The 12,921-nt window shown below is 42.1% G+C and overlaps 1 protein-coding gene across 6 annotated transcripts in view; it reads right to left on the bottom strand.

The window, feature by feature from the left end:
* PDE4DIP (phosphodiesterase 4D interacting protein) overlaps positions 1–12,921 on the bottom strand; it is a 222,056-nt gene that overhangs the window by 140,886 nt on the left and 68,249 nt on the right. For all 6 annotated transcript variants that reach the window (XM_083156692.1, XM_083156693.1, XM_083156690.1 and 3 more), the window contains 7 exons: positions 12,641–12,844; positions 11,253–11,411; positions 10,016–10,129; positions 8,994–9,131; positions 5,235–5,414; positions 3,653–3,820; positions 1,342–1,494 (listed from right to left, as the gene is read on the bottom strand). In XM_083156692.1, coding sequence (XP_083012818.1) covers positions 1,342–1,494; positions 3,653–3,820; positions 5,235–5,414; positions 8,994–9,131; positions 10,016–10,129; positions 11,253–11,411; positions 12,641–12,844 — 1,116 coding nt within the window. The remainder of the gene's footprint in view (positions 1–1,341; positions 1,495–3,652; positions 3,821–5,234; positions 5,415–8,993; positions 9,132–10,015; positions 10,130–11,252; positions 11,412–12,640; positions 12,845–12,921) is intronic.

Here is a 12,921-nt window from a genome sequence, read left to right on the forward strand (position 1 = left end):
TTAAGAATGTTACTAACCACTAGTACCAAAGACTCAAGATAATTTTTTACAAACACTGGGGCAGACATATTAAGCTTTAACAAGAGATAAATCCAAGGGTGATAAGGAGAGATAAACATCCAGCCAATCAGCTCCTAACTGCCATGTTACAGGCTCTGTCTGAAAAAAGTCAGTAAGGAGCTGATTGGCTGGACGTTTATCTCTCCTTATCACCCTTGCATTTATCTCTTGTTAAGGCTTAATACATCTGCCCCAATATTTTTTTATAAGCACAATTTAAGCTATAGCATCTTATTTAATATGCTTAAACAAATCAGTGTCAAGTACGCCTTTATAGCATGTGCAAATGGATTGCAACAGCAACTACGAATTAGTTATGGTCATAGACAGGGCCGGCGCTACCCACTCAGCAGCTCCTGCAAAGCAGGGAGGTGCCATGCTGGAAAGGCGCTGTCTCCCTCCCTGCTCTGCTAAAGCTGCCTCAGCCCTCACTGTCACTGCCTCCTGCACGCCGCCCACGGGCGGGCGGCAGTATAAAGATTTGCTCCCTGCACCGCGAGTGCACACAGCCTGCATGCCGCCCGCAGTGCATGTCTGACAGCGGGCGGCAGTATGGAGAGGCTGAGCAGCTCCCTGCACCACGCACACACTGTCCTCCTCCTGTGACCTGCCCCCTCTTCCTCACGGACACTTGCGCTGAGGCATGTAGCGCTGTCTGTGAATGCCTGGATGACATGTCATGTCCGGATCCACCCCCTACCCATTGCTCCCTGCGCCACTCAACTGTCAAATGTCGAACAGGCAGCAGCGCCGCCTCCCCTTCCTTCCCTCTTCTCAGTGTGCTGTGCCAGTGCCACTGCCAGTCCTCAACACTCCGCCCCCTCTATCTCCTCCCCTCTTCTTCCATCTCCTCCTTCTTTCCCCTCCTTTCCCCCTCAGTCACGAGTACTGCTTTGGGATCGCATTGCGCACACATTGCATGCATGTCGTGCGATGCGATCTAGCCCATAACGTATGCGATTCTCGCAGCGCGTATGGGCACCTTTAGTGCCAGCAACATTTTGCGGACACAGCACCGAGATGGTGTATGCATACATGTACCCGAGATCCTCCATAGGATTACGCTCCCACAATCGGGCTGCAGCTTGTTGCAATGGCAATGTGAAAGGGCGCAAAATGTATGGTTTGCAGGAGGGCGCCGGACACCCTAGCACCGGCCCTGGTCATAGATAGAAAACAGAGCCTTTTAATCACCCTTTATTATCCCGTCCTCAGGCTAGATAGACATTATCTGTGTAAAAATCATCTTTAGAAATTGATATCAAGAGAAGACAAAAGTACCTGAATTATTTTCTCTTTCTCCTGCAGGAGTTTTTGGAGATGAATGAAATGAGTCAAATGCTCCACAGACTGGCTCACACTAGCAGGATTTTGCAATTCTTTTACTGAGCAGTTCTGGCAAATAATGGTTTGATCCATTTTCTCTGAAGAGATCTACGAATACAGAGTAACAGAAAAACATTGTGTCACAACTACCTAAACATATCATTATATTTTTCTTTACACAGGAAAAATCACAGTCTAGTGACTTTATGATCAGTGGGCTGGGAGCACATATGCCTCCAAGGGCAGTTCTATTTTCAGCACCTTGTGCCGCCTGCTAGTATCTGTAATGTTGCAGGCACCATCTCCCTCAAAACGCAGTGAGTGTTTCCATATCCGCTATTCAAAGCGCAACTCGCAACTCCTGCTGTTTGGGCTTGTTACTAACTGTGCCTGCTACGCTATACTAATATACAGACGCCTGCTTATTTGTCCTGCCTACCAGCACCTGCATGAACTCCTGTGCGTGTCAGTTTACACGCTAATTCAGGTCAACTTGGCTCTATAATCCTTTTGCTGCTATAAAGCTTCTCCACTGTGTATACTTCTAAAACGGCAATCCTCTGAGGGGACATTTTTACTTTTATTTCAATACCACCCTACCATTCCTGCTGGGACGCCAGCTTACTGTGGTTTATGAAATTCACCAAGTCTGCTATTTTATCCTCATTATACTGGTCTAAATATTAGGAATTTTTACTGTGTATGAACATATGCAATTGTGTCCATTATACTCCAATTTTAGTTGATTACCCACCTTCAATCTTAGTATATCATTTGTGGTCCTATATGTATGTGTATAAATGTGTATTATATTCCAATTTTAGTTTATTACCCACCTGCAATCTTAGTAAATTATCTGTGGTCCTATATGTATGTGTATAAATGTTAATTATATTCCAATTTTAGTTTATTACCCACCTTATCCTTATATTTAATTTTTGTCTATATAAAGAGTTTTTTACATCCATTTACAGCGTGTCCTCTACTCATTGTGCTTGGTGTGCCTTATATATATTTTTATTCTATTGTATCACATCACTAATTATTATCACCACAGTTCTGATTGACAGCGCAGTGTGTATCCCTTTACATACAATCGTTGTGTGAAGAAAAAACAGTTTTTTCTTCCATCTTCTGAAGTCTGGCAGACTTCTCACTTCTGCTGCAGCCAATCAGAACTTCTTTTTTCTAAATTTACTCATTAAGAGTTTTTCCCCATTAATTACACACCTTCACCAATTAGCGCCGGGGCTCCTAGGAGATCGGGTTTTCCCCCTTTCTCTTAGGAACATAAACTTTTACAATGTTGCAGCATGCACTGCCATGCAAATACAGAGGTTGTGTCCAGTCAGTACGTTGCCCCATCCACAATATGCCTCTCTCTTGCCCTGCCTTTTCTGAATACAGTACTGCCATGCTTAGTCTCACTTAGCAACAGCGACAGCCTAGTGTTACTGAATGGATAGGCGCCTGCTGCCAATGAGAACATGCCACCTCTAAAGGGGCATACACATGTGGGCAATTTAAGCCCCATTTCTAGATCGCTTAGAAATGAAGCACGGATCGCTCTGTGTGTACACCCTATAGCGATGGCAATGCACAGTCTGCCACAGTCTCACCATCACGTGCAGAGCACAGTCTATCCTGATTAGATTACTGGGGTTTGCCTATAAATCCCTGTACACATGGGGGCGCTGGGAACCAGAAGTGCTGAGATTCGTGTTTAAGCAAGATTGCTCAGCACACATCCCAGCACAATTGCAGTGCACCCACTATGTGTGCTGAGCGATCTGTGTTCAGCAGGGGTTTTGCTTATGCTTATAGGCAAAGACAGGTAAGCACTGTCTTTCCCTGCAGGATGTGGAGAGGTGCGGTCATCGCTGGGGGGCATACACAATGGAACGATACATGCTCTAAGCAATCTAGTCAGATTAGGGGGAGTGATAAGGCCAGGATCTCCGTCGGAAGATTTCCTGGCCTCTTTGTTGGATCTACAGCACATCCTGCTACTGCACTGCATTGGTGTTATTGTGCTGTTTCATAATTGTATATGCTAAATTAGCTAATAGAAACTTTTGGCAGTAAACAGATTGCTATTTACAGTGTTCTGCGATTATTTTTATTTTCTCTTTTGTTCTCTGGACAACTGCCAAAGGGACACATTAACTGCATTAGCTAAAATATGGTAAATAGAGCATTAGCAAATTTCCTGAGACATACAGTAGATTACTATACTTTCCGTGAGGGTTGTATTCTATTGCCTCACCATTGTCAGGAGTTCCATGACCTCTCTCATGTGCTCTTCAGCTTGCTGGCTCCTAGCAAACACAGCATCCTGTAGCATCTTCTCTTTCCTCAGCAGGCATATTTTTAACTCTTCAATCATCTCTCCACTGCCAACATCAGATTTGCCCAGAAAGCATGCAGTCATCTCCTATATTATGCACAATATTAATACACCTGTAAAATTGTTTGCAGGCTTTAACAAACATAAATAACCAGCTGTAATGAACATAAATAACCAGTGACTCAAACTACAAACTATAAAAAAAAGGTGGTGCCTACTTGTCCGCTATGTGCATTTTAAGGTGGCTGCAAACTTCACAATTGGAACTGTCCCTGGAAGAAGCAATATTTGCCTATACTGTATTTTCTGGGTTTGCAAATACCTGAACATACTCAGGCTATAAACAGTGAAATGTCACTGCAAAGTCTAATCTATTAACAATATCTGACATCCTAATTTATGAATTAATTTAACCCTAAAAGAATAGTCGCTTTGACTGGCATTTTCAGCTGATATTTTGAGGATTTCTCACAGCAAAGTTGGCACTCAAAGGGTAAGGTTTTCCTCATAACATAAGACATCATTTATCTTTGTTTACTCTGCAGTGTGCTGCTGCTTTTACAAGATGCACTGCAACAAGTATTCTTCCCAGAGAAGAATATTCAAATTCTCGGAAACCCATTTTTCCTGTCAGATGCATATAAATGCATGCAAAGTCTTGGTACAGATTTTGCAAGTCAAATCACAAATGTCACATGTCAGCTTAAATAATGAAATCATCTGTAGTTTAAATGGAGCATTATATATATATATATATATATATATATATATATATATATATATATATATATATATATATATATATATATATATATATATATGAACTGTGCTGAAGCCCCACCTCTGGAGTCACCACTGATAATAATATATTTCTCTCAGAGGGTAAAATGTATTCCTTTAACAGTAATTGACAACCAATTTCCAGCATTGGGCAGTATTCAATGTGAATACTCGGCATGTGCAGCGAATCCTGTTTAGGATTCGCTGCTCAGTCGCCATGTTCCGGAGGGCTGGAGCCTTCGCTGCCAGCCCTCGCTGTCACCGTATTCAATGCCGCAGGGGCTCGCTGCCCCTGACGGCGATTCTTAACTCCTGCGGCGGACGCCGCAGTGAGCCGGGGGACGGCGGCAGGCAGGGAGATGGAAGTCTCCCTGCCTGCCTCAGAATCTATGTGGGGGGGAGGAGGGCTCCCCGGGACCCAGGCAGCACAAGCTGCCCTCCAGAGCTAGCAGGGGACGCAGGTAGAAAGCCGCTTGCACTGCTCCCGATCGTGCATATGTAATGATCGTGAGCAGTGAATATATGAATATCTAATGAGCGACTCTCGGCCCCCTGCTGGCTGTTATGTGTAAAGAAAAAAAAAAAAACTACTTATGACAACTTATGAAATAACACAAACTCTACAACAGTAACTCAATATGAAATCTGTTTAAAGGGTAGTGTAATATAAGACTCCTGTTTTCTGTATAGGAGATTTCCAGTTTCACATTGATGTACTCACCTCAATCTCTTTGTTCCTATCTTGAAGTGTTTTTTGCAGCTGCAGAATAATGACCTCTCTCTCATTCAGGGAACATCTGTATTTCTCCTCGGTTTCCTGTTTTAACCACTGTAGATTTTTGAAATCAGCAGAGATCTGTTCCAATTCCAGGTCCTTAGCCTTGACAAGGTTGTCCAAGCTCTAAAACGCATGTATTTTGTCTATCTTGTTATAGATAGTTATTTACACATACCGGTATATGCAGTCCAAATAAATGCAAAAATAATGGAATCTACTGTATTAACAGCAAAACACAGTTGACATATTTACTGTACACACATAATATCACTGTATATATTGTAAAATAACTTAAAAGGAAATCCCTTAAGCTGTGGACACGCTAGACTGTTAAGCCACATTCAATGCAGATTTGATGTACGCCCTAGTTTATTCAGTATCTAACAGAATATAGACTGTGCAGTCAAGTCTATCTGGACTATCTCGCGTGCCTACACACGGTGAGATTTCACTTTCTATTCGACCCCTATTTGATCTGGGTCTGTGTCTGCATCTGGGTTGGTAAAAGTGTTCACTTTTGATTTTCACTATGTAGTACAGATCTGTACTATATAGTCTTGCCTGCCAAGACTATTTTTCTATTCGATTTACACTACATGGGAGCGCTCATCTGGATTGAATCTGCATTGAATGTAGAAAAACCATTCGATTTTGCTTCTAAAAGCAAAATTCGAATTGAAAAATAGTGGAAATTTCACCATGTGTACCCTCTAGTACAGTGGTGGCCAACCCGTGGCTCTTGAGCCTCATGCGGCTCTCCCCCTTGTAAAGTGTGGCTCCTGCTCCCACTGCTGCCCGCCGCCCACCGTCCGTCCCAGTACCCCCTTCTGCCGGTTCCCTGAATCCCTTCTCCTTCTGAGGGGAGGAGAGTGCGCTTTGCGCATCTCTCCTACCCCTTACTGTGCATCCTTGTGACTGGGCCGTCCACCAATTAGAGCTCGCAGGCCAGCAGCCAATCAGGAGCCGGCCAGCGAGCTTTGATTGGTGGACAGCCCAGTCACAGGGAAGTGAGGGGGAAGGAGACGCGCAGTGTCCTGTGCTGTGCTCTCCTCCCCTCAGTGACATGACAGGACTGCAGGGGGACGCCAGACTGTCCTCTCCCCCCCAGCAGCAACAACGGTGAGTGCTGCTGCTGGGAAATTTGCACTGTGGGGGCATAGCAGATTGTGTCACTGAGGGGGCATAGCAGTTTGTGGCACTGTGGGGGAATAGCAGTTTGTGGCACTGTGGGGGCATAGCAGTTTGTGGCACTGTGGGGGCATAGCAGTTTGTGGCACTGTGGGGGCATAGCAGTTTGTGGTACTGTGGGGGCATAGCAGTTTGTGGCACTGTGGGGGCATACCAGCTTTTTGGCCCTGTGGGGGCATACCAGCTTTCTGGCACCGTGTGGGGGGCATATGTGTATCTGGCACTATTGGGGGCATATGTATATATGGCACTGCACTATTGGAGGCATATTTGTATCACACCCACCCAAGGGGTCAAAATAGACTACGCCCCTTTTTTTGGTGCTTTCACCTTCAGCGCGCGCATGATGTCGGCTCTTTAGCTTGACTACCGATATTTTTTGGCTCTTTACCTCTGACCGGTTGGCCACCCCTGCTCTAGTAGAATGTATTTGGCCTAAGGCCAAATTGTAAGATAATGTAAATCTAAAGCACGTCTAAAGTACAGTTAGCCAAAATCTGATAGCCAAAATTGAATTGAACCTGGATCGCACCGTGTCAACACCTTAAGGTGCGATTTCACTTTCTATTCGACCCTTATTCAATCTGGGTCTGTGTCTGGATCTGGGTTAGTTACAGTGTTTACATTCGATTTGGACTATCTAGTACAGATCTGTACTATATAGTCTTGTCTGCCAAGACTATTTTTCTATTCGATTTACACTACACGGGAGTGCGCATCAGGATTGAATCTGCATTGAATGTAGAAAAACCATTCCATGCCCATTTGATTTTCTATTCGATTTCGATGCTTCTATAAGCAAAATCGAATAGAGAAACAGTGCATATCTCACCGTGTGTACCCTTTATAAGTCTTCTTCAGTGTCGTAGAAATTTTGAGAAACTATTTTTAACTTAAACAAGTGATTGACTTAACAAATACAAGAAGAATTGGAGTTAATCTAAACAAATTGTTGTTTTTAAGAACTTCAGCTTGTGTTCAGTAAGTGACAGAGGCAGAAATGTATGAAGCAGTGTAAAGAGTGGAGAATTGAGCAGGTTCAGAAGTTGCCCATGGCAACCAATCAGCTGCTACAGTATGTATAATTGTATAGAATGCGCTTGAGAACTGTTACCTCATAGCTGATTGGTTGCCATGGGTAACTTCTCCACTGCTTCATATAGCTCCCCCAGGAAGTCAGAAAGACCATTATCATATAAAATTGCGTAGAAATGTGTCTAGATTTTATTTTGTTGCCCAATCTTTACTCATTATTTCAGCTTATTTATTATTAGTAGACAGATTGGCCATATCTCCTGGAACTGAGATATGGATGTACAGTGCTAGGTTTCTACTGAAGGAATGTACACTACCACAAAAGATTTTTTATATATATATATATATATATATTTAATAAATCATATTATATTAAAATATACGATTAATGAGAATTCTCATGATACAATGAATATGTGCGGAATGTTAAATAACAATGTTATAAACAAAGGGTATAAAATATGAGCTCCACAAGAATATTACACCAAGATATAGTTACCAGTTGTACCGGAAGGTTTTGGGGTGGAAAAGGGCTCCTTGCTAAAGTTGCTGCATAAATTGTCCAATCTGGATAATTTCCCAGTAGATCCAGGTTGTTCAGAGCAATACTTGTGTATTATCATGGGGCCCACTAAGCTATTTGCTTAGTGGGCTATTGTGCATAGGAAAATCGCATCTCATGTGCCATTGTAAGTGCCGATGCGATGCGATTTTCCTATGCAATTTATTCAGTGCTCTTTTATGTATATTGTATAGGGTGTACAATGCCACTAGGTATACAATAATGACATACAATGAGGTTTTAGGCACCCCCCCCCCACTATCCACGGCACCCCAAAGGGTGGCGAGCGGCAGCGGTACGCGTCCTCCAACCTTTTCATACCCCTACTATCCACGTCGGTGTGGAGTTGATTTTATATAGTGTGGCGAGCGCAGCGAGCCACCGAGCCCGAAGCGTGGCGAGCACAGCGAGCCCCAAGAGGGGACGCGGAATACATGTAAAGTAATCCGCATCCCCTCGCTGCGCTCGCCACACTATATAACATAGACTCCGCGCCGACGTGGATAGTAGGGGTATGAAAAGGTCGGAGGACGCGTTCCGTCTGCCCTCGCCATGCTTCAAGGTGGCGTGGATAGTGGGGGGTGCATAAAACCTCATTGTATGTCCTTATTATATACCTAATGGCATTGTACACCTAATGGCATTGTACAGGTGTGATGCAATGCAATGCGATGCAATGCAATGCGATGCGATTCCCTGGGGCTAAGAGAGCAGTAAATAAATAACATAGGAAAATCGCATCGCATTGCATCGCACGGCCGTTATAATGGCCCATGCAATGCGATGTGATTTTCCTACGGTGCCATACGTAAGAAACTTGGGCGCCGTGATAATACACAAGTACCATATCAACATTAAAAAATAAAATGAATGTCACATCCAAGTGTATATTACACATGCTATAAAAAAGAACATACATTTATTGTCTCCTCATTCCCGGAAAGAACGTTACTCAGCTGCTCCAAGTCATGCTCTCTTTCACGGATAACCATTTTTAGCTGCTGAATGTCCTTTTCTTTCTCCTCCAGAGCACAGAATTTATCGTCTACTGCCTGCTGTTTTATGGAACAGAAGTGTCAGTATTCTGATTCAATATTTCACTGAAAAAAGTGCAATTTTCTATAGTATTTATAAACAAGCTCACAGGCCTACTGGACGTGATGCAAACATAAGCGCAATCTGCTGTACGTCCTCCAGCATTGCATGAGTGGAAGTAAAAAAGTATATTTGCCTTTCTATCCTGACAAACTGAACTTAGCTGTACAGTATACCTGCTTTGACACCTGTCACCACAATCAGTGCACATGTGCACTAGCCCTATACTTAAGTAACAGATCAGTCTTGAATCACCCCATTGCCACCAAGTAATGTCCCTCCAGCCACAAGTCGAGATGCCACTGGCTTGCGTATAACTAAGCATCACCTGCAGGAGCGTGGGGTTGGAGCCTGAGAAATATGAAAACACACAAGATACACCCACAAAACATTACCCAGCCCCATTATGACCACATCTCTGCCACAGGATATACATGTTACCATTGAAGCCAGAATGAACATTATCTAGGTTATTGGTACAGATAGCAGTAAAGGAGGGAACAATCCATCCAGTATTACTTAGTACAGCTGAATAAAGTGAATTGCAGTGGTTGCCATAAATTCACACCTTACAGTAAAGCCCTCGTCACTATATAGTGGTGAACAACAATCAATAAAAGATATATATTCTCCTAAATCGGCCCAGAGGTCACCTGTAATATTTACAGCAAGTTTTGCCTATACATAGTGTTATATTAATCACGAGGTGAGCTACATATTTAAAGTGAAATTCAATTCAATTAACTCAAACCTTTTTTTTGCTATTCTCCATGTAAATTCAAAATTATGTGCAATACGAAACCATGAAACCATAGTTCTGTTTTATAATGTTTCAGTTATTTACCTCTAAAGCAGCGTCTCTTTCTTTGATTCTCTGCCGCAGTTTCTCCAACATGTGTTCATTACCAAATTGGATTTTTTCTAAGCTCTCTTGACAATGTAAGACTTCCATGTACTCCTAGGAGAAAAGCATACATTGATTACTTTACTGGATACATGTCCTTAAGCATGGCGACATGATAAGTGTTTAAATAAAGACATAAACACAAAATGATTTGTTATTATTAAAACTGATTTCCTATTATATAAACCCATATCCCCAATTGTCACCAGGACCCCTACAGTTAAAGAAATACTACTCATCCTTTCTTCCCACAGAGAGTTTATTAAAATAATTTCCCAGCCCAGAACATGAATGTCAGGAGAAGAATCCTATTCTGTGATTATATATATGTTCACACATTTACTGTAGAACGTCAGTTCAATAGTTTGGGACCCCACACCCTGAAGGGATGCGGTCATCTATTATAATGAACTTAGGTCTACAGTCATTAGGTCGACCCCACTAGGTCGACTGGCAGGAAGGTCGACCTGACTTAAGGTCGACATGGGCCAAGGTCGACATGACTTAAGGTCGAATTTGCATAAAGGTCGACATGAGAAAGGTTGACTGGTCATAAGGTCGACATGGATTTTTCACTGTTTTTTGAGCCGACATGTGCCGACAGGCGGTATTTCATGCCCTACCATCAACTAGGGCGTGGTGGGAGAATAAAATAGTGTGCCAAGCGCAGCGAGGCAGCGTGCCCGAAGCATGGCGAGCGAAGCAAGCGATGCGAGGGTCCGATTCTCATTGCCAACTGTGTCCATGTCGACTGTGTTGACATTCGGATCAAAAAACAGTGAAAAACCCATGTCGACCTTATGACCAGTCGACCTTCCTCATGTCGACCTTTATGCAAATTCGACCTTGTCATGTCGACCTTGGCCCATGTCGACCTTAAGTCAGGTCGACCTTCCTGCCAGTCGACCTAGTGGGGTCGACCTAATGACTGTAGACCTAAGTTCATTCTGACAGATGTCCCGATTCCACCCTGAAAGACTGCCACTAGGACACATTTGAAAAAGGTACATTAATATATATATATATAAAAAAAAAAAAGAATATTTTGGTTGTCACCTATCTTACAATCATCTAAGAATAAAACTTTACTTTGGAAATTAAATTTTTGAATGATGGTGGACATGCTTATTGTGACAGCTTATTGCTGTAAAAGATAAAAGACATGCGCGTCACTTACTTGCAACATCTGCTCTTTCTGGGACACTGCTTGCTTTAATCTCTGGATGCTGTGCTCCTGAGCTAGTAGCTTTGTACATTTCTCTTCTTCTAATTTCTTAAGGTGTTGATTTTTCTCATGCAGTTCTCTCTGCAGATTGTGCAATGCTCCATGCAGCTCCTGACAAAGCACACATTACACGGGATAATAATTACCATGTATATCAATTACAAACAACCTTTTGTCAGAAAATATATAGAATATGTATATGGTGTATGTGGAATAAAATCATGTTGCAGAATAATCATTTATAGTAAATGTTTTGCATTAAAGAAATGAAATGAATTATGAAATAATTTTTAATAAACTTTGAGCAGAGCCTGGTTAACATGTTTGAATCATTTAGAGCTAACTACAAATTAATTGTATCCATGGAATAGTACACATACTGCACACTACAGGTAATTATGGGAGTGCTCAAAATAATAAGTTGCATGTACTAGAAAATAGGGTGATACAATAAAACTGACATACATGGGGATCACTGCAGCATTATGCCAGTGATCCCTATCCTTATGCCAGTATGTTCTGTGCAGTTTGAGTAAATTCACTCTGTGTCTGCTCACAAAAGAGCAATAAAACAATGTAGCAATTCTGGTTTATTATTGAAGTATGCGCTCAGGATCTCAGGAGGTGAAATTCCAACAGTCAGAATGCGGCCAGCACCATCCAGTCAGAATCCTGACAGTATGTACTAGGGTTAGGCACTAGGGGTTACAGTTAAGGTTAGATTATTTTTTTTAATGCCACATCCAACCAAACTAAAGTTGGATGTGGCATTATCATTTACAGTGTAGTGAACCCAAATGCAGATCCTGGAGACCTAGGAAATATTTGCAAATGTCCCTGTTGCGATGCATATTTACATATAGTATGGAAATCTACAACAAACAAAAACCCAGTCAGTGGGCGTTTGCAAAAAGCCAATGCCTAGTGCATCCAATACTTGCAGCTGCCCCTAACAACGCACATTTCCCAGGCGTATATACACATAGGTCTTTTCCTGTTTGTACTCTATGTGTTTTTTTTTATTGCATGAACATCATTTCACTGTTTAAACTGTCATGATATCCATCCAGGCAGGTGCATTTTTTCAGCTCATTCACATAGTAAATACAGGTAAGACATACCAATTTAAAGAGCCCCATAAGAGACTTAAGGGAATGACTAGGCATGTATTATGAGTTTACAAGAATATAGTCATACAGCAAATGTCAATAAACTCTAAGGTACATATCTATTAAAGAGTGTTGTTTCAAAGCTGATGGTATTCTAAGAAATGAGAGTGCAATAGTAATATATGTCAAATATTGCTTGAAGAGAAAAAGATCTTTAGTAAATATGCAAACCTGGTTATGTTTCCATGTGGTTTCCTTCTGCTGCTGTCCTTCTAATAGGTCAACCTCAAGCAGCCTCTGAGATCTTTTAGCATCAGTGAGCTGACGCTCCTTCTGCCGCAGTTCCATCTGTTTTTTCTGAAGTTCCATTTGGGTAGAGAATAACGTGTTCTGTAGGTCCAACAACTGCAACTGTGTTGGCATTACCTGAAAAGACTAAAACAATATATACAGTATATATATTATTCATATCCCATAATCTATCAAATGTAGCACTTATGAGCAATTCTTTA

Source organism: Crinia signifera, chromosome 8 (assembly GCF_055691185.1).
Source record: "Crinia signifera chromosome 8, ASM5569118v1, whole genome shotgun sequence".
Taxonomy (NCBI): domain Eukaryota; kingdom Metazoa; phylum Chordata; class Amphibia; order Anura; family Myobatrachidae; genus Crinia; species Crinia signifera.